The sequence below is a fragment of the Molossus molossus genome, unplaced genomic scaffold, assembly GCF_014108415.1.
Source record: "Molossus molossus isolate mMolMol1 unplaced genomic scaffold, mMolMol1.p scaffold_m16_p_10, whole genome shotgun sequence".
Classification (NCBI taxonomy): domain Eukaryota; kingdom Metazoa; phylum Chordata; class Mammalia; order Chiroptera; family Molossidae; genus Molossus; species Molossus molossus.
The window spans coordinates 47,785,059-47,807,541 of record NW_023425345.1 but is presented as its reverse complement, the minus strand read 5'-3'; the positions used below and the strand labels follow the sequence as shown (position 1 = coordinate 47,807,541).

Genomic DNA, 22,483 nt, shown 5'->3' with positions numbered 1-22,483 from the left:
ATTTACTTCTAGGGACACATTTTGAAAGCCACTTATAAAATTAAACAGGTTCAGGTAAACAAGATGATGAATAAACCAGGACATCATGATACCTTAAGGTCTGAGAAATTGTATTCTAATGAAGAGGTAAGTAGAGAGAGTTTTAAATGCTTGCAGGAAACAAGAAATAGATTTACTCTAACTTTGTCTAAATATACAGACTTTTAGAGAACAGAATTAAGGCAATAACAGAAATCACTGGAAAACAGATGATCTTTGTATGGGTAAGGAATGTACTTCAATAATTAAAAATAAAGGTTTTGCGCAAGATAATCTCTAAGGCTCTTTTTGCTCTATAACATTCCTTCATTTTCTTATACAGTCGGCCCTTGTTTATCTGGGTTAATCAGTTCCAGACTGTACCGTGATAAATGAATTTCCGCGAAGTAGGATTCTTTATATACAGTAGTCCCTCGCTTCGACGTTCAGGGCTTCACTCTATTGCGGTTTTTTTCAAATATAGTACAGTATTTTGAAAAAAACAAAACAGCGTGAAGCCACAAATGTCGAAGTGTGAAGTGGCGAGGGACGACTGTACTACAAAGGTTTTTCCTCTTATTAAATATAAATCTAGATAATCAATACATTCCAAGCCTCTCTTGTAAGAACACATTGAAATGTAAACAGAAAAACCTGTTTAATGGTAATGCCTTTCTTAGTTATTACATTGTACTTCTAGTCTACAAATTTGAAAACCAGTACTCTTAAAATAATCAAAGTGAGTCCTGGCCGGTTTGGCTCAGCGATTAGAGCTTCGGCCCGCGGACCAATGAGTTGCAGGTTCAATTCTGGTCAACAGCACGTACTTCGGTTAGATTGTCCCCAGCCCTGGTTGGGGTCGTGTGGAAGGCAGCCACTCAATGTGTCCCTTTTACGTCGATCTTTTTCTCTCTCTCTTCCTCTCTCTCCCTCCCACTCTATCTGAACAAAAGTGGAAAAATGTCCTCGGGTGAGGATTGAAAAAAAAACAGCAACGTGAGCTCAGCCGGTGTGAGCGTTTTCTCACCGACTGAAAGGTTATGGTTTGAGTCCTGGTCAGGGCACAACATGCCCAGGATGCAGGTTTGATCCCTAGTAGTGGGGCATGCAGGAGGCAGCTGATCGATGCATCTCTCTCACATCGATGTTTCTATCTCTCTCGCCCTTCCTCTCTAAAATATTAATAAAAACGTTTTTTTTAAAAAACCGCACTGAAATCTTAATTCTCATGGCTCTTGCTAAAATGATCTTCTATGGCTGTGACTAAATGCTGCCCCCTTAAGGCTACAGATCTGCTTTGCTGATGGGTTGAGCAACTTTTTAAATTCTAATTTCTATATGCCAACCAAATACCAGTTTTAGAAATAAAGAATGTTGCTATTCTAAATAAATTACATTCTTGGGGAGAATACATAGAAGTTTAGTACACAAAGAAAGGAAGGGACCAGGAAGATACGAATATTCACAGTTTTACACAGTACCATTTTAGAAATGATTAATGTGTGAAGGACAGGAAACTGGGAGCAGCATATAAAAAATACTTTAGCCCTGGCCTGTGTGGCTCAGTTGACTGAGCGTTGTCATGTGCACCAAAAGGTCATGGGTTCAATTTCCAGTCAGGGCACATAGCCAGGTTGCAACTTTGATCCCAACTTGGGGTGCGTATGGGAGGCAACAAATAGATGTTTCTCATATCAATGTTTCTCTCTCTCTCTAAAATAAATAAAAACATTTAAAAAATACTTTAAATAGGCACATTCTTAAGTAAACTATTTTTAAATACAAGAATTTAGCATGTTATCAGATCATGAAATTAATAGGTATGTCCAACATGTGTTTTACATGCTCCTAAAAAAGATAATCTTTAGGTAAGTATTTGTAAACTAAAATTTGTTTCAATTTTTCAATTCGTTTTTCCTTTTTCTATATGCCAATCTAGATTTATACTTCCAGAAGATATTAATTCATGAATAGTGGAAGAGGGTAGGATTTTGAGAAACAGTATCCTGTACATTGCACTTTAACTTGCAAATATAACAGAATGAAAATAAGTAACTACGAATATAAAAATTTGCCTTGCAGTTAAGTATAATTTATTTTATATTTATATATACTACCTATCTAAATACTACTGAAATACAAAAGCTATGGTCATGTCATTTACTTTCATATATTGTTCTCCTTTATTGTAATTTTTTATGAAATTAAATTAATATAGCTGATTAATGAGAACAAGAAGGAATAAATTTGACAAAATTAAAATGAAATAACAATGGTACTAGGAAGGACTATCTGTTGGCCATTCTCAGCAGGGACATTTCCCTGCAGTCCTTCTACCCTGAGCATTTTGCAAGTCTGAAAGTCCCTTCTTGGGATTCAGGTGCCTCCTTAACATCCCCAGACTCCTCAAAATGGTGGAAATAACAAGGTTTGGCTAAAAATAAAAAAAAATAATAATAAAAAATCACTGTTAAAATTCTCTATTTCATCTATCCCTCCTAGGGTACCAATTCAAATGTAAAATGTTGTTAAACCAAGGTCTAAAATGCAAGTTTAAAAGTACACAAGGAGCCCGGCCGGTGTGGCTTAGTGAACTGAGCATCACCTCATGGACTGAGAGGTCCCGGTTCGATTCCTGGTCAGAGTACATGCCCAGGTTTCAGGCTTGATCCCTAGTGCAGGAGGCAGCCAATCGATGTTTCTCTCTCACATTGATGTTTCTCTCTCTCTCTCTCTCTCTTCTTCTCTCTCCCTCCCACTCTACATGACAAAAAATGGAAAAATGTCCTCGGGTGAGGATTAAAAAAAAATCAATTAAGAAAAAAAAAAGGTATAGAAGAAAGTTTAAAGAATCTGGGCAACAATGAAAATGATTTCCTATTAGCAGGCTCTCTCTCTTTTTTAAATTTTTATTTATTGATTTTAGAGAGAGAGAGGAAGGGGGAGGGGGGAGAGAGAGAGAAACTTCAATTTGTTGTTCCATTTATTTATGCATTGTTTGTTTCCCGTATGTGACCTGACCAAGAATCAAACTCACAACCTGGCTGTATCAGGATGATATTCTAACCATCTGAGCTACCAGGCAGAGCTATTAGTAGGCTCTTACAACAGTCTACCCTTCAAAGAAACGTATGATGTCATCTAGAAACTTATGATGTCATGTAGAACAGTTGATAATTTTTTAGCCTTTATAGGTACTTTATCCTATACAGGAAGATAAAATATAACTGCATCATTCATTACTGAGTGCCTAACTATGTAGCAGGCCCTGTGCTAAGTACTATACATAATAACGCTGGTAGTTTTTATTCAAATCCTCATAGACACCATGAATACGTCTCTTTTTCCTTGCGAAATTTTAAATTTCTATATGCCAACCAAATACCAACTTTATAAAGAAAGAATGTAGTTATTTTAAATATGCTACAAGTTTAGTACCCACTTTTCAGATTAGGAATAACGTGGATTAATTTTATGGCTTGAATTATATGCATATAAGTCCAATGTATTAAAAGTTTTATCATTAATGCCCTAAAATTAGTGGCACTCACACCCTTTAACTTATAGTTCAAGTAATCAGTATGTTAGATATAAAAGGACTTTCTAGAACTTAACAAAGGAACCTTTTAGAATAGTGGAGAAATGGGTTAAGAGCATGAGTTTTGGTTTCAGACACACTACTTCATATTTGTGGTGACGAATATGAAGCCATCATATTAGTGACCTTGAGTGAATTATTTAGCATTTTGAGGCCTCATGTCTAAAATGTAATTAAAATTTTTACCTACAGAGTTGTGAGGATTAAATGAGAAAATGCTTTAGTGTAAAGTTCCTAGTACAGGTCCTGGTGTTAGCTAGTATTATTGTTTTTGTTATTTAGGTATCATTATAGAATATAACCACACTGAAATATTAAAGCTACAAAAGAAAAAAACAAACCCACAAAACAAAAAAAAGAATGAGATGATGAAGCAATTCCACTGTAATGGAGTTTTTCTCTAATTTGGCTTGCTCTGTTGTTACTATTTAGGATTATAAAGGAATATAAAAGGAAAAAAACAGCAGGCAAATAATCAAGATGAACTGGGAGATTACAAATATAAAAAAATTATAAAAACCCAATTAATTGAATGTTTACTATATGCTAGATATTACACTATTTAACTTTTTTTTAGTGTTTAATAAATAAATACAAACTCAACTTGTAGAAGTTTGAATAAAGATAATGTAGTATTTGCCCTGGCTGGTTTGGCTCAGCGGTTAGAGCGTCCGCCTGCGGTCCGGAGAGACCCAGGTTCGGTTCCCGCTAAGGGCATGTACCTCGGTTGCAGTTTATCCCCGGTCCTGGTTGGTCGTGGGGTGGCAGCCACTCGATGTGTCCCTTTCACATCGATGTTTCCCTCTCTCCCTCTCTTCCTCTCTCTCCCTCCCACTCTGTCTGTACAAAAATGGAAAAATGTCCTCGGGTGAGGATAAAAAAAAAAAAAAAAGATAATGTAGTATTTTCCATCAATTTAATTATCGTCATGTTCATAATATCCACTAAAGAATACTTAACTTATTTAGGTACCCTGAAATAGATCTAAGCAACACTAACATATGGATTACAATCTCATTAAGCCTTCAGAGCAGCACTGTCCAACTGTATCCATTCACATGAACAAACATGTACATTATGGATGAATTTTTTTGAAGCAAGGAATTCTTTGTTCTTTCATCTTTTGTTTCCTCCCCTTTCCCCACACCCAGATTTGGTACCAGCGCCAATAATGGCCACAGATTTGCTATCATCACCATAAATACAGAGAAGAAATCCAAGTCAGAAGAGTGCTAGCAGAGTTGGCAAGAGTCAGAAGGTTCTGGCTATGTAATAATTAGGAAAGAAAGAGTGAAGGAGAAGTAATTCAGGAAATAGGTGAGAGGCAACTGTTAAGTGAATCCCTTGTTTGAGTAGAAATAGCATATAGGATTGTCCTTAAAATTTTTACAGGCTAACTGAATCCTCAATATAGTAGCACTAACCTAGGAAACACACTTCTTTACAAAGGCATGTAGATGGAATAGTAAATATTAGAAAGGGAAGAGCAGAAATATGACAGTAGAGCAAAGGAGTAAGACAAAAAAATTAAAAATACCAAATAGCTGAAACAAATTGAAATTATAAATAATACTTTTAAAAAAAGGCTACTGATTCAATACATAAATATAACAAGAACACACTTGATAAAAATTCTTATGGGATGCATCTTTTTTTACAGAAGTACTGTGAAAAGAACCAAAAAACCCCACACATGTCAAAATCAAATACAGAAATTCCCTTTTGGAATACTCTTAGCAACACTACCTCATCCCAAACTCCAAAAGGAGACTAAGTTACGTTTCAAAAATTCTCCGAAAGATTAGATTACAAGTGCTTCTCTGCCTTGGGTCTCTAGAACTACTGATTTGTATTTATAACAAAACAGAGTCTCTAAACTGTATGCAAAGTCAGCGATTTTCAACCTCTTACAAACGAATTACTAAAATTCTGTGGCACACCAAAAAAATTTTTTTTTGCCCATCTGACACACAAAAAATAGGTATAAATTTGATTCATTCACACCAGATGCCTGTTGTTGTGTTGGCTGTTGTCATATTTTATTTGACAATCTAAGGGAAAAGAGGTCAGTGCCCCTGACTATATAGTCAGGTATTGCATGTTTTAAGAATTCTTGCGGCACCATCAGTGTTCTTATGGCACAGAGGTTGAAAACTGCTGTTCTAAGTTAACAATTGAAAACTGTTTAACATTACAAAAACAGAGAAAAGTAAAACAGCACAACAGCTCGAGTACATTGGTGAGCTGACTTAATGTACTGGAAAAACAGTACTTTTCCCCCTGAAATAATATTTTCAAATCAGAATTTTAAAAATAATGTGATAACAGAATGACTTACCTGTGGGACCACATTCTGTATGTACGACGGTGGATGCTGCTGCTTTTGCTGAACAGCACTTTCTATTGCTACTTTAGCTACAGTGCTTGGATCTGCTCCTGCTGGCACGGCAACCATTGTTGCACTGCAGCCAGCATTGTTGGGGTCACTGATTGTAACAATTCTAACGCCTACTTTATTTGGAATTCCTGTGACTGTTTCCCTGTCATTATCCTCTGCTGGCCTCTTTACAGTTTTGCATTCTGCTGTGCCATTTGTAGACCGAAGGTCAGATGATAGGGTAGGAGAATGGGACACTCTTGATCCTGAGTGGGGAACAATGATTTGATGCCCCTGTATAACAGAGGTTGTAGAATGTGGTGAGACAACTACACTTGGGCGTTGCTGAGGCACATCTGAATTCAAACTTGAAGTTAGAGGTCCATTAGGCAAATCAGTACCACTAAATTGCTGTGTTGCCACATTTGAAGCCTCCTGTATACTGCTCACAGATGGTGAACCACCCAAAGTTAATATAGGTCCATTAGAAATTCTTTCTAGTTGATCACCTTTGGCAGTATCTTGCTGAGTGGCATCTAAAGTCCCTTGTGGTTCCATTGGAGATATCTCACCATTTCCTACATGATTGGAAGTTTTGTGATTTGGAATGTTTTTGCTTAAATGAGAACCATCTCCTTTATCAAAATCACAGATTCCATTAACTAGAGGTTTTCTCAAATCACCTTTGATATCCTGCATGTCCATTTGTTCTGAGTTCTGTTTTCCAGATGCTCCATTCTCACCTAATTCTAATGATGGCCCATTACTAATTAGTGAGCACTGATTAGCCTCACTTTGAATTTTCCCTGAGTTTGAAGGAGGTAGACTTGAGTCACTGTACTTTCTTCCATTTAAAAGATTTCCCACCTGCATTTCATTTTCCTTTGTATCCCCATTGCTGGTGTTCATGGTTCCTCGTCGGCAGGACGGGTTCTCCATGACTTCAATTTTACGTTCATGAACATGTAAACCTGTTGCTTCTTTTGCTTCCTCCTCCTTTTGGCAAATTATTTTATCACCTTTGAATGGGGGAGTAGCAATAGTACAAGATGATTGTCCAGCTGGAGATGCTTGACTGGCTGGAAGTGTTTGCACCTGAAGTCCAACTCCTGCCTGGGTCCCACTCATGGCAATTCCTGCTGGAGCAATGAGCTGAGTTGCATTTCCCTGACTCACAGTTGCAGTTGCAAAACTTGTATTTGGCACAACTGTTATGGTTACCTGGTTGCCAGAAGTCCCTTGGAAAATGGTTGCTGGACTATTTGAGATCAGTGGGCCTGGCAATATTTGTAAGTTCGAGATGGGCACGGTTTGCACTCCCCCTGTGGATGGCATTGCACTTTGGACCAATTGAACATTTTGCTGCCCAACCAATAGCTGCTGTGCTGGAGTTTGCCCCTGCATTCCAAAACCTGCTGCTTGGTTATTGGCCACCTGGTATACCACCTGAGGGCTAGGAGCTCTTGCATTATTAGGGGGAGGAACTTGCGGAGCTGGGAGAATAAGCTTACCACCCGGAGTTGAAGGACCACGCTTTGGAAGTAGTAACTGTTTTATCAGGCTTGACTCACCAGAAGCAGGCTGCCCAACTCCTGCATTTGTTTGCTGTGGTTGAACTTGCATTTGTACTTGTGGCTGCTGAACTTGTACTTGTACCTGCTGAGGTGGAGGTGCTGGTGAATGCTGCTGCTGCTGCTGTCTTTTCACAGATAGCATTTGACTGACAGTAGGAGGTGGTCCCTGTGATTGAGGGGTGGAAGATGACATGGCAGTAGGAACTTGGTTATTAGAAGCTGGGGCAGGTGATGGTGAGGAAGATGGAGTTATGTTTGGTTGTCCAGTTAGCTGAACTGTCTGACCAGGTGGAAGAGCTGCTGGATTAGCAAGAACAATTTGGTGAATGGCTGGTGCATAAGTCTGACCTTGTTGAGCTGGCTGGCTTACAATTACTACACTTTGTTGGGTTGGCTGTTGTGGTTGTTGAATAGGCTGTTGTACCACTGTTGATGAAACTTGCTGAGAAGGGAGAGGTTTTGGGGCAATGTTCTGAAACCCAACCCTTGAGGGTTGTGGACTTGGGACACCAGCAATAGTAACCATTTGTCCTGTAGCTACCTGAAAATTCTGTACTGAAGTTGCTGAGACAATATTAGATGCAGAAGTTGTTACGTACTGTGGAGGTGCTATGATAACAGTGTCTTGTGGCTGGCTACCAGCTGATGTCTGTTGAGATGAAGTTTGCACAGGTTGGGGTGATGTGGTGATTAACTGTTGACCCTGTGAAACTGTAGAAGTACATGCTGGTATGGTCTGTACTCTGCCAAATATATGACTCTGTGGGACTGCTTGTTGAATTACAGTAACAGGGGTGCCAGAAGGTATCTGACCTGGTACCACTGTGTGTAATGGAGACTGTTGTGGAATCACAGATGGATGGTGAAGCAATGTCTGGGAATTCACAACTGTAACAGGTTGCGGCCCTGTACTATGATTCTGAACCACAGAACTCTGTGCAGCTCCTCCTCCCACAGCAATACTAACAGGAACTGCTGTCTGGGGTATAGAATTCTGGATTACTGTAGCCTTAACGACTTCACAAGGAATCGGAGCTTTATTCTGAATGACAGTCACCGGAGCATTTTGCTGCTGGTGGGTATGAACTGAAGGATTTGGTGGAATTCTTGAAACAGTCTGTGCCATAGTATGAACACCTTGTACTGGAAAAGACATTTGTGTTGCAGTCAAATTTGAAGATTGGTTGGTAACAGGAGTCCTCTGAAAATGGTTTCCTACAGTGTGTGGTCCATGAGGGATTCCTGAAAATATAGGGCAAAAGTAAAAATTTATAATGAAATGACCGAAAAGCTGCATGTAGGAATTCTTTTACTCAATACAAGAGAAAACAGTTGAAAGAAATTAATATCTAACAACTTTGCATCATATGAGTATGATTAAATAGAAAATGCTACTGGAAAAATAAGGAAAAGTTATACATTTTAATGTGCACAATATACATTTTATTAACTTGGTAATATTTAAAGTAAAAATTAATACCTGCAGGTGAAGGACTTGAAGATATATCAGGAACAGAATCAACACGAACAACAGGAGTAGAAACTGGTTGCTGCTGATAGTACATCTGAATGGGAAGTGGTAGAGCCCGCCGTTTTACTCCCACAACATGAATATGCGCTTGCCCGCTGTTACTGGAATCCTCCACTCTCTTCACTGAATGATTTGGAAACACTGTTCTGTAAAGTACACAATACTCAGTTTTGATAAGTAGCACACTAACAAAAAACACTAACTTCTAACAATGTGTACACAAACAGCAGCAGTATATTCTTCTATAAGTAGCATATGCTACTTACGTATGAACCAATATGATTCATATAGCTTTATTCTGTAAGGGTGGAAAGCAGAGAAAGTAATATAAAAGATCAATTCTACAGTTTTAAAAATCATCATTTATTAACATTGTTGGGTTTTAAACAATTCTACTGCATATATAATTAACAAAAAAAAGCTACATCTAGGCAATGCCTATTCTATGAACTTTGGAAAATGTCAAGGAGCCTTAATAGTTGGAGAGAGTTATAGACTATTATTCAAGATTAAAAAGGCTAAAAGTCATGTTTTTAACATAAAAAGTAGGCAAGAAAAAAGCAAATAATTTCTTCTTTCTTTTTTTGATAAACCTCATAAGGTTCAAACATAAACATCAGATGCGATGTCCAAAATTCAAACTTTTACCATACTACAACTTAACCATATGAAATTTTAAGTAGTAGAGATATTTAAAACTATATAGATGATATTTTCTCAAGAACAAGAGGTATTGTAAGTGATATAAATTAACTTTACTTAAAGAACTATGCATCCTACCTAAGACATTTATAAAATCCAGTTGATGTTAGGATTCCACCACGAGCTAATTTACTGCAAGTTGAGAGGTACTCAGAATACATTTCTGCTCGAGAGACAGAACAATCTGGATTTACTTCGAAATGAGCATTTAGCCTATAGAGGAGAAAAATAAATGGCATTATGCAATACACTATAGGAGAGTCTATACTTAAGTATGCTAAAACCATTTGAAGGCGATGTATTATAACCTAATAATTATGCCCGGTCAAATTTTACTGTTTCATATATACTTAGCAAAAACATGATAGGTTTTAGACAGACTAAATCAAATAAAGAGATAAACTATTTAATCATACTTATTTTAGTGTAAAACATCACTAACAATAAAATAAAAACTGTGTCTACATCCCAGCAAGAGCAGGTTTGGTCTGTTGGCAAGAAATATGCTACAACAAATAATTTTATTTAGTGAATATCTACTCAGGTTCCTGTCTTGTAATAATGAAAATATAACAGAAGTTCTCAATTATGAGCTATTGCTACACACTCCCATTCCCCATGTCAGAGACTTCTATTTTTATCCTGTACAAATTAATTCAAACTTCAGTTTGTCTTTTTCATAGAGACTTCCATCTACAAGTTAGGATTAGAGACTTAGTTATCCACAGACTCTTTCTAGGACCCACTATACACGTAAGACCAACTTACAGCTGTTTCTTATAAACTGCATCAAATAATAAGTATGATAAAATAATTGTAAAATGAGCCTCTCCTCCTCCCCTCATAAAAGGCAGAAATGTGAAACTGAGATTTGTAAGACCAAATCTATACCCAACACCACACATTTCACAGTGGATGTAGTGAATACTTTTTTCAACTTTCATACCCCTTTGAGTAAAGAGTTTTAAAAACGATTAGATGCAAAAAACTGCTTTTGGTTTTAATGTAGAAGATAAACCTTTTCAAATATTACTGGAAGAGATTTATCAAGTATAAAGAGTCATGGTGTAACAATATATAGAATGTGAGGAAAGCAAATAATTAGAGATATTTAAAGCCATAAACCTGATTTAAGTAAAGTGGAAAAGTCTAGATTCTAGAGAGAATTGTCATAGGAACAAAGATATGAAAGCACCAAATACATGTAACACAGAGCAACACAAGCATGGAATGGGAAACAAATAATGTGGGAGAATGGGAGGAAGGGATCAAGAAAAGAAAGTTTTAAAAGTAATTCATCACCAGAAAATAATCTTTATTTCAATCTATTAATCTTCTAAAGAACTTAAGTTAAAATTCATAAATAATTTAGAGACAACTATCCAAGACAAAATCGAACCTTTTCTTTTCTTCCTTTTTTTTCCCCAGAAAATGGCTGAGATATATAACTACTCAATCTTCTCAAGAAAATATTATTTTCAAAGTTGCTTATTTCAATATAGACAAACTGGCTAGTCTATCTTTTGATTAGTTTTCCCTAACTCACAAAAAGAAAAAATTAACAAGTTTTGCTTTTGATAGAAAAGAAGAAACATTTAAAACAAAATCTTGTTTTATTTGCTTAAAGTCCGTCCAATTCACTTTTAATAAAACCTTAAGAAAAAGCTTCTACAATCTGACAAAACTTACTTTCTACAAAGTCAAAGATAACTTTAAATATTTTTCTTTCAAATAATTCCAAAATACAGGTGAAGTGGTTTTACATTGTCCATTCTTTGTATAAATGATGTTCTAATCTAACTAAAAAGAAATACAGAATAAAACATTCTGGCTGACTATTGAAATACATTCCCTTTTCTCTTTTGCTTTATTCTTCCCAAAGATAAAGTCTTAATAGAAAGAAACCACTTACCACTGACAAGCAAACTTCTCACTATCTATTTCCACTATTCCTGGAGGTGGAGCAACATGCTGTGCTACAACTGCTCTGGAAACTAAAGAAAAAAATAAATTAACTACATCATTTAAAAAAATTTAGTCACTACATGCCATATTTAGTTCATGGATATTGAACCAATTAATATTTACAATGAATACCTTTTAAAAAGGTGAATAATGAAAATGTACAAATTTGAGAAAGAAACTTATAACGGAGCACACATATTATACTAGGCACTGTCTTAGATGCTTTATATGAACTATATTTTTAACATCATAGTCATTCCAATAATAACAATAATATGGATTATATTGCTAATATAAGCTTTTTTCCCATGGGTCAGACACATTAAATACTTTACATACATTATCTTAAATTTTTTTGTGAGATGGGTACAGATAAGAAAACTGAGACTCAAAGTGATTAAAATAACTAGCCCAAGGTCACACAGCTCAACGTATCAGTGAATAAACACCTCTCACTTTAGTTACAGAAGCAGACTGTGTCAGAAATTACAACTCTTCTGAATTTAAAAGATGAATATTGACTCTAAGTGGTATATATAAAATTTTTGAGATAAGATGAACATAAAGATGAAATGCTATGCTATATAACAAAGGAACTAACAAAAACATTAAACATATGAGTTAACATAAACTTAGGTTATAAATATGAATCTTATATATTTATATTAAAATTTAAAATTATACTATTCACCACTGCATCAGCATGATTTTATAATTTTTAAACATAAAATCTACCTACTTTTCTGCTGGTGACATTTTATCAAAACTTCTCAGAACCCTCAAATAGAACAAATGCATTTCTAAGTTACTAGAAATGCAACTACTGTACTGGAACTAGATACTTTCTATAGCAGTCAAATCTGTGAATAACTGGAAGCAATTCTGACCTTTGTTTGATCAGCCCTCCAATCCCCATTGGGATAACAACAGTCATTTAATGAACATTTACTTTGCACTAAGCCATTTACATTTACACTATTTGTTTTAACATTATATATAGGTCTAAATTTAATTATCCCCATTTTGCAGATGAAAAAGTTAAAGCTCAGAGATTAAATTCACAAAGGAATACATGAAGGGAACAGCAGAGCTGGTATAGCTGGAAAGCCTTCTTTTAGGAGTGGTGGATTTGAATCCAGGATTATTACATTTCAAAGGCCATACTGTGATATGCTGCTGCTTTTAAAAAATTGGTTGATTTGAGAGAGAGAGAGAGAGAGAGAGAGAGAGAGAGAGAGAACATCTATTTGTTGTTCCACTTATTTATGCATTCATTGGGTGATTCTAGTATGTGCCCTGACTGAACCTGCAACGGTGGCGCATGGGGACAATGCTCTAACCAACTGAGCTGCCCTGCCAGGGTGATATGCTGCTTCTTAACAGAACATAATTAAAACCAAAATTATTTTCCTGGTGCTACCTCAGCTCATCTTTCTTCTCCTCCTAACTTGAAAATACTGTTACAGAAAATACCTTTCTAGGGCCTGAACCCATGTAGAAATCTTCCCTTTTCTTCATCAATTGTACTATGAGAGTATACCCTACTTAGACTGAAATCTACTGAATCAATTAACAATCAACTGCATGAAACATTAAAAATTATGTTGATATCATGAGAAACTTTACAAGCATAAGGAAGATTGATTCAGCCATAGTTAAATTAAGAATATAAACTGGAAACATAATTACTATGAAAGTGGCTATAAACTGAGAAGCAGTTTTCTCAGGATATCAGAAGACCTTCCAAAAGATACAAAGGCACTTGTATTTTTTTGCAAAAAATTTTTTAAATCTTCACCTGAGGAAATTTTCACATAGAGCAGGGGGGTGGGGGGTGGGGGAGAAACATCAATGTGAGAGAGATATATAGACTGGTTGCCACCCACACGACCCCAACTGGGGCTGGGGACAAACTGCAACCGAGGTACATGCCCTTAGTGGGAACCAAACCAGAGACTCTCTGGTCTGCGGGCCAACGCTCTAACTGCTGAGCCAAACTGGCCAGGGCGCAAATTTTTTTTCTTTATTGATTTTAGAGAGAGAGAGAGAGAGGGAAGAGAAGGAGAGAGAGGAAGTGGGGGGAGAAAGAGAGAAACATTGACCAGCTGCTCCACCTATCTATGAATTCATAGGTTGACCCTTGCTCGAGTCCTGCCTGGAACTGAACCCGAAACCCCAGCACACTGGGACAACTGAGTGATGATGCTCCGACCAATGAGCAACCTGGCCAGGGCAGTAAGGCACTTATACTTTAAAAGGAATCAATTTCCAGATACTCAGCTTTTGCATATATTCCTTCCTAAAACTGTGTTGCCTAAGCACATAACTTCCTCTCTGATAATTGCTCTTCTCCCATTTTAAAACAGAAAGTTTTAAATATTGCCCATCCTTAATAGTACAGCAGGATTATGGTTAATGTGTGACTCTGGAGCCAGAGAGGCTGGCTCTGGAGTTCCATCACTCAGCAATAGTTGTGTAACTATGGGCAAATAACTTAATCCCTCTGTCTTTAAAATGAGGAAAAGTAATAGTATTCTGACCTCATAGATCATGAGGATTACAGGAGTTTTTAGATGTGAGCCACTAAAACAATGCCTGGCACACAGTAAGCACTATAAATGGTAGTTGTTATTATTATTATTATTATTATTTAAAAACCTCTGGGACACCAAAGGGAAAATTAGAAACGTTAGTGTCCAAAAAGCCACCAAAGTATTAAGGGCTTCCTATCTATCCCAGTGTTTTATTTATTATAGTTAATAAATATTAACTGGGCATTGGAAATTGAGTATTTTAGCCCTTTGGTTGTTCTGAATTCAGCTACATTATAGAGTGATGACAATTTTTGCTTAATGTCCTTCCCTCCTCTATCCCTCAAGTACTGTCGAAGAAAGCATTACTTCTGAGGCAAAATCTTGTGTAAGTAAAGCACAGAGAATATTTTAAGGAACTACTGAAGGTGGTGGCATCTTATTTCATTCATATGACAATCTCATGGCAACTTTATCATAGAATTCTGAAGTAAGGAAGGTGGAAACATGTTATTAACATACTTTCTTGGATTGAAAAATAATGAAATTTTTCTGAGTAACAGAAAGTAAGGCTAAGTAACAAAAAGTAAACATACTTTTAATAATAACACTACCTTTTATCAGGTAGGTTATGTGGCAGGCATTTTTCAAAATCTAATAAGGTAAATCTGAAATGCCAAAGCAAGCTTTTAGAAATATGTATTCAAAGCACATGGTACAAGCACTTTATCAAAAAACATTGTATTGGCCTTGAAATGAACAATATTTTAAATTTCCTAACTGAGTGGTTTTCAAAGTGTAGTCTCCTGAACAGTAGCATCAGCACCTCATGGGAACTTGTTAGAAATGAAAATTCTCAGGTCTACCTGAATCAAAAAGTCAGGTTATGGAGCCTAAAAATCAGTGTTTAAGCCCACTAGGTGATTCTTTTTTTTTTTTTTTCTTTATTGATTTTAGAGACAGAGGAAGGGAGAAGGAGAGACAGAAACATTGATGAGAGAGAACATAGATTGGCCATCTCCTGTATGCCCCCCAGTGAGGATTTGGCCCACAACCTGGGCATGTGTCCTGACCAGGAATTGAACCGGCGACCTCCTGGTGCATGGGTCGATCCTCAACCACTGAGCCACACCGGCCAGACCCAGGTGATTCTGATGCACACTAAAGTTGAAAACCACTGTGCTAACACTTCCTGAATATATTAGGTTAAATAAGGTACATCTAAGTAAAAGAGTAGCAAGTATAATTTACAGACATATCTTGTTAATATATTTTCAATAAACAAAAATAAATGTGTCTAATGACTGGGCAACAAATACTTTTGTGAGTCAAGTATTATTAATTCTTTGATTTCAACAAACTCATAAAACTAAAGTTGTCAGAAGATCTTAAATATAATTTAATAATTTTCAATAATTCTGAAGAAATTCAAAGAATTTTAAGTTCTGCCTTCATCTATTTGACATGAACTAGGTTTCCAACTTACATCTATAAAAAGAAAAAAGAGACATAAAACTGATGCTGAACTCAATAAAAATATTCATTCCTAGACACACTGGAGTAATAATTTCCAGAGAACTATGGAAAAAAAATCTTGTCCATCTCATTAAGAGATGCACTTCCAATAATTTTACCTTTTATTTAATATTTATAAAAATTTGTAATGTATTTACTGTTGTTTGACATACCATATATTTCTAAGACTTGTAATAATAAACTTTTAAACAGAGTTTAATAGAGTAACAGAAAATGATAAAATTTAAATTAAAATGTCTACATTTATAGCTGAGAAGAATTGATAGAGTGATGGCCACGAGTTCAAGGAGTAAGAGGGACATCATAAAATTTCTGATAGTTTGTGTATTTTTTTAAAATATATGTTTTCATTGATTTTTAGAGAGAGAAGAAGGCCAAGGGAGAAAGATAAACATCAATCGGTTGCCTGCTGCATGCCCCCTACTGGGGATCTAGCTGGAAACCCAGGCATATACCCTGACTGGGATTTGAACCAGTGACTTCCGGGTGCATGGGTCGAGGTCCAAGCACTGAGCCACACCAGCTGGGCCAGTTTGTGTGTGTATGTGTTTTTTTTGTTTGTTTTTTTTTAAATTCTCTTTTCCATTTATCTTCAGATAGAGTGGGAGGGAAGGAGAAGAAGAGAGAGAGAGAGAGAGACAGACAGACAGACAGACAGACATTGATAGGTTGCCTCTTGCACAACCCTGACCAGAGCTGGGAGCGAACCGCAACCAAGGTATGTGCCCTTGACCCAAATCAAACCAAAGACTGTTTGGTCTGTGGGCGACACTCTAACTGCTAAGCCCAACTGGCCAGGGCGAGTTTGTGTATTTTTTTAAATGGATGATAATGATGTCAAGATTCCACTGGACACAAAGTTTAACTTTTATTTTATTTATTTTTTTATCCTCACCCGAGGACACTTTTCCATTTTTCATTCAGAGAGAGAGAGAGAGAGAGAGAGAGAGAGAGAGAGAGAAACAACGACGTGAAAGGGACACATTGAGTGGCTGCCACCTGCATGACCAACCAGGACCGAGGACAAACTGCAACTGAGGTACGCGCCCTTAGCAGAACCCGGACCCAGGTCTCTCTGGACCACAGACTAACGCTCTAACCGCTGAGCCAAACCAGCCAGGGATTAACTTTTATTTTAAAATGTCAATTTAATATACATAAAAACCACATTACTTATACCTATTTAAACTGTGATGAAGAAATTTAGATGTCAACCTTAAAATGGGTGAAAGATTACATAAGTTTTCATAGTGATGAGAGAAAGCAAGGAAAAAAGTTTAAGACCACCATTCCCTAAGGAAGTATTATTAAAGAAACTAAGGGGCAAGGTGGAGCACCACATTATAAATGATAACTAATCTAGTAGTTAAAAAACTGTCATTCATAATGAGCAAGTTAATAGTGCTCATGCTCACCAGATCAACAATGAACTTTTAATCCTTAGAGATCTATGAATGAAAACATAAATGAGCAAGCCACAAACTCATATTTAATTTTGTCCATTTGTCAAATGAGGACCAAATCTTAGACATGAAGAGTTCATCAAGGTCACAGGTTAGTAACAAGGCAAAAAATAGCAGCTTTCATCGAAAATGCCCTAGAATATTCTTAAAACAGCCCTTTATGGTTCAGTGTATCACTGATAATTTATTAATTCCTCTCTTGGTTGGACAGTTTCTCTATGGCCCTAAATTAATTTAATCTTCAGTTTCTTTGAGGATAAACATATACCTCTACCACGCACTTAACTGGCAATATGAACTCTTTCATTTCTTTTTTAAGGATGATAAACCATTAATATTCTAACCATTGATTCCCCAATATGTACTGGTTGTTTGACATCTACTGCCTGTGGGTGAAAGCTCACTGAATAGATTGGTAGTCAAAGTTACTTGTTTTTTCATGCCTTTTATTATTTGTCCAGTCCGTTGGTTGAATTCAAGTAAGTTTTATGCACATACAATACAACACTACCATACACTTTTGAAGGACATAATAGAAATTAATGGAATTTGTGACATATTACATACTTTTAAGTAAATAGAGTATATAATTTTGATTCCTTTTACTTAGAATAGAAGAGAGGATGGGACCATGATTAAATGGAAAGAGAACAAGATAGCTGGAGAGAGATGATGAGAGTCTGAACTGAGTTATAAGCACTGGCAATTGAAGAGGCCTGGGTATTTAGGAAGACTCAACAAGATTTGGTGATAAAATGAATGTGGTAGTTAAAGATTAAAGATAATGAAATTTTTGTTTTAAGGCTAGTGTGGGAGGTTGACAGATCTGAATGTATTTCTAGGCTGAAAGGAAGAAGCAGGTAAAAAAGAGAAGTTAAGACATAGGAATGAGGAAATGGAAAGACTGATATTTAGAGCACAGACTCAGAAAAAGTTAATTATCTCTTCCTGAGATAAGGGGAAACTGAATGAGAATGAAGTTCAGATGACAATAAGTTTGCAAGTGAAGGATTAAGAAGTTTGAAGACATTTATGCCACACACCATCCACATTATCTGCAAAGTGAGAGGTTAAGATCAACAGAGAAAAATGAGCATCCTCCATTAAAAACAAAATACAAGAAAGAGAAAAGTCTTGGGAACAGTGAGAGGTGGAAGAGCAGGTGAGGTAAAAGGACTGTTTCTGATAGGATAAATAAAGGTGCAGAAAGCACTCTACAAAGAGGCTGAGAGTGCTAAAATATAAATATAATTCAGCCAGAAGAAAGAAGTCCAAGGACTTAAGAAAATGTTGGTTATTAGACAGGTCTGAATTCTAATTAAAGATATTCAAGTTAAACAGAATTGACCCAAGGGACTCTAGGAAGGGTGCAAAGTGCCAGTATACATGTTTGTATATGTTGTACATATACACACGTGAGTGATCCTAGGCTCTGCTTCTGTGGTATTTGAGCTAAGATTTATAAGTATTAGGGGGGTATTGTACTGATGTATTCTGATGACCACTTGAGAAAATTATAACATAATACATGAATAACCTATTCCTGGCTTATCGATTTCCAATGACTAAAATCACAAATAAGAAGCCTACTCTTGGAGCACTTCTTATTGTTCTCACAGATGTGAATCTAATACCTCACACTCCTCAAAATCCTGCTCAACTTCATTTCTCTATTATACTATTCTTTCTCTATGCTCACCTTGTTTCTGCTGCTCCTGGAATGTATAATATCTAAGAAATTAAAGCACATACTGAAGTTCTCCTTTAGCCTACACTACTATAAAATCTCAGGAACCCAAAAATGCATATCTAAATTTATTAGTATTAAATCTTACACACTAATAACCATACTGAAAAAGAATATGTAAAAACACTAACCTGGGGCAGATGCTACATGGATCTGGGTTTGAACTTGCTCTACAGCTTGTGTCCTAATTTCAGATAAAACTTGATGACTGGAACTTGGATGTTCGACGAGTTTTACTGCAGCTAGTGCCTCAGGGCCAAACATCTGAATATCCATAGAAACTAGACACACTAACATGTCTAAAATAAATTAAAATACCAATAGTTATCAATCAATATTATTTAAAAACTCATTCTACTTAAAAACACATGCTGTATAGAATACTGCTTCTCAAATCCAGTCTATAAATCGTACATCAGAATTATCTGTGGATCTTTAAAAAAAGATATTTAGGCTCAATCTCTGAAGGATGATTTAGTAGCTATAAAGTTGGGGTTACATATTTTTTTTTAAAAGAGCTTCCTAAGTGATTCTAATGTGTAGCCAGATTCAGGAACTACTTATATGGAAAGTGACATCTTAATTTCTCAAAAATAATACTTTACATTCTAAATATTTCTTAACTCTTAATTTTAGTATTTATATGAAGAAAGAAAACATGTGAATCATAAATGTTAACATGACATACTTTAGTAAGTATATTTAAAACTCACAACCCACTGTGGAGGTGAGTTCACTGGTTTTAAGGATAGTACCACTATCATCAACTTCTAGGAACAGAAGGAAGCTTGTTTTACTCAGTTTTAGTTGCTTAATAGTAGCAGCTGACCATCTGAAACATAAAGACCTGCTCCCCAAAAAGCCAAATATAGCAGTTTTATTGATTTCAAATTTCATATATAGTAATAGAAATAAAGAGAAGGAACAGGGATTACTAATAGTCACATACATCCTGGTCTCTATTATGATACAAGTTTCTTGCTTATCTAAAATAAGCAGAAATAATAATATAAACAAATGTGTATGAAAGGATAATGACTCCTCAAAATAAACAGTAAACCCAAAATATCAATTGGGATTTCATATAGCACCACATTATGTATTTTTTCCTCAACAAAAACAATAACTTAAATGTTTCTTTGGTTTAGTCTTACCTATGCTCTTTTCTACTTTTGCAATTTTTGTGCAAGCTACATCTCCCATTTCTGTGAGCATATATAGCACCTCGAGTGTTGAGATTACGAGCAGCACGTCAGGTAAAGTGAGATGACAAATGATCTCTCTGTAAGAGTCCTGATCGACATATTCACAAATCAAAACACCATTATCTTCTGCTTTGCAAAGATTTCCCAAAATTTCCATGCCTGAAAAGCATACACATAAAAAAATGTATTTGTTTTTTTAAAAAAATAATTTTTTAATCCTTACCTGAGAATGCGTGGTTTTTTTAAAAATTAATCTGAGAGAGAGAGAAAGGTGTTGGGGGGGGGGGGGGGGGGGAGAGAGAGAGAGAGAGAGAGAGAGAGAGAAATATCTCAACGTGACAGAGAAGCACCAATCAATTGCTTCCCATATGCACCCAACCAGGGATCAAACCATAACCTTTTGGTGTACTGGATGATGCTCCAACCCACTGCGCTACCCAGCCAGGGCTGTATTTGTTTTTTAACAGATAATAAAAAGTTTGTGCACTTACCTCTCATCTTTAAAAATCTATCTCTTGACATTAGGCATTTAGTAACTGTATGAAACATCAAATGAGTGGTTTTGAAATCAACAGGGTCCAATAAAAGCTGGAAAAAGAAAGGATACTATTATTGAGGTAGGCTTCTTCCAGTGTTGTATATTTCACATTTAATAAAAATGAACAGAATAATATTGCATAACTTTTAAAAAGGTAATTACTGGGAGCAAAGCCACTACTAAATTTGGAGCATCATTTCAAATACTTTCCCCCCACAAATGTGTATAATACTTCTATAATATCATTTCATGCAAAAAATAAATGTAAACATTGAATACGCTCTAAATATGGAAAATATAATACCACATCCTAAAATTTTAAAATAAATATTGTCACTATTAAAACTGAAAAAGCATACACATAAAAAAATGTATGTTTTTTTAAAAAAACTATTTTTTAAGTTACTGTTACATGCTTACCTCAGCTGCAATATTTCCTAATGTGTCAAGGCCTAATTGCCTTAGAGAAATAAAATGACTATGTGCAGAAAGTAATAGGAAACGAAGACAGGTACGATTAGCTGCCAAGAGCTTAACATTGCCCTCCTCAAAAGAAAGATTTCGCAAAATCACTGCAATCTGAAGTACCCGCTGTCCTTCAATATCATTAATGCCCAGCTTTCGAGGTGGATGAAATAAAGACTCCCAAATCCATTCTCCTGATGTACCTTCTACAACAGAAAATATATAGTATACTTATTAATATTTAATTTATTATTATTAATATTTCAAAGTTACTTAGTATTTTTTCTCACTGACTTACCATGAGACTTGTTTCTGTCAGAAATAAGGTCACGTACTTCATTATCATCAACAATGTCTTTCCAAAACTATAATAAAAAATTATTATGCTTAATTCTGACAATTTGAAACAACAATTCCATTACTTTAAAAGCAGTTACACATAAAATAAAACGTTTCCATTCTTTTTAGTTCACATAGATACTACTATTTTCTGTGTATTTAATAAAATTAAGGAACTTATACAATAACGTATCATTCTGGATCAGGGGGTCTTAGCTTGGAGTCCACAGATTCTTAAAAGGTTTGTGAAAGAAATTAGGGCGTATATGAATTTGAATGGGGTGGGGGATGACATCTTTATGTTCATTAATCTCTAACTAAAATTAAGCATTTCCTTAGCATTGTCTTCAACTCACACAACAAACCACAGTAATATCAGCAGTATCTGTGACACTCAACAATATGAATCAGATATTTTCAGATCACTTTAAAGCTATGAAAAATATCTAAAAATAGTGTTTATGCTCATCAAAATTGTAATAGTCATTAATCCCACTAGTAAATTGCACATAATCATAGTATTCCTATTTATAGACACTCCCAAGACACGCAGCTATTGAGTAAATCTGTATCTAAATGAAAACAGACCGACAAATCTCAGAGGGACTGGGGCGGGGTGGGGGTGGGGGGGTAAATAAACCAAACTTATATGCATATATGCATAACTAATGGACAGAGACAATAGTGTAGTGAAGGCAGGGGGGGCAGGGGTTCAATGGGGAAAAAGTGGGGGACATCTGTAATACTTTCAATGATAAAGATAAATTATTAAAAAATAAAAGGAAATCAAACAGCAAGTGGTGAAGTTATGTGTTACTGAATTGGCAACCCAATATTTAACTTGCTTTCCAGTATTCTGTATCTACGCACTGTTTTTTGATCAATATGTGAGAG

At 35.8% G+C, this 22,483-nt stretch overlaps 1 protein-coding gene across 7 annotated transcripts in view; it reads right to left on the bottom strand.

Moving 5' to 3' along the window:
- The window catches only part of ARID2 (AT-rich interaction domain 2), a 179,970-nt gene that overhangs the window by 55,585 nt on the left and 101,902 nt on the right, over positions 1-22,483 (bottom strand). For all 7 annotated transcript variants that reach the window (XM_036253034.1, XM_036253035.1, XM_036253037.1 and 4 more), the window contains 9 exons: positions 21,549-21,615; positions 21,206-21,456; positions 20,739-20,835; positions 20,197-20,406; positions 19,174-19,341; positions 11,713-11,794; positions 9,879-10,013; positions 9,048-9,244; positions 5,955-8,809 (listed from right to left, as the gene is read on the bottom strand). In XM_036253034.1, the coding sequence (XP_036108927.1) occupies positions 5,955-8,809; positions 9,048-9,244; positions 9,879-10,013; positions 11,713-11,794; positions 19,174-19,341; positions 20,197-20,406; positions 20,739-20,835; positions 21,206-21,456; positions 21,549-21,615 (4,062 nt within the window). The remainder of the gene's footprint in view (positions 1-5,954; positions 8,810-9,047; positions 9,245-9,878; positions 10,014-11,712; positions 11,795-19,173; positions 19,342-20,196; positions 20,407-20,738; positions 20,836-21,205; positions 21,457-21,548; positions 21,616-22,483) is intronic.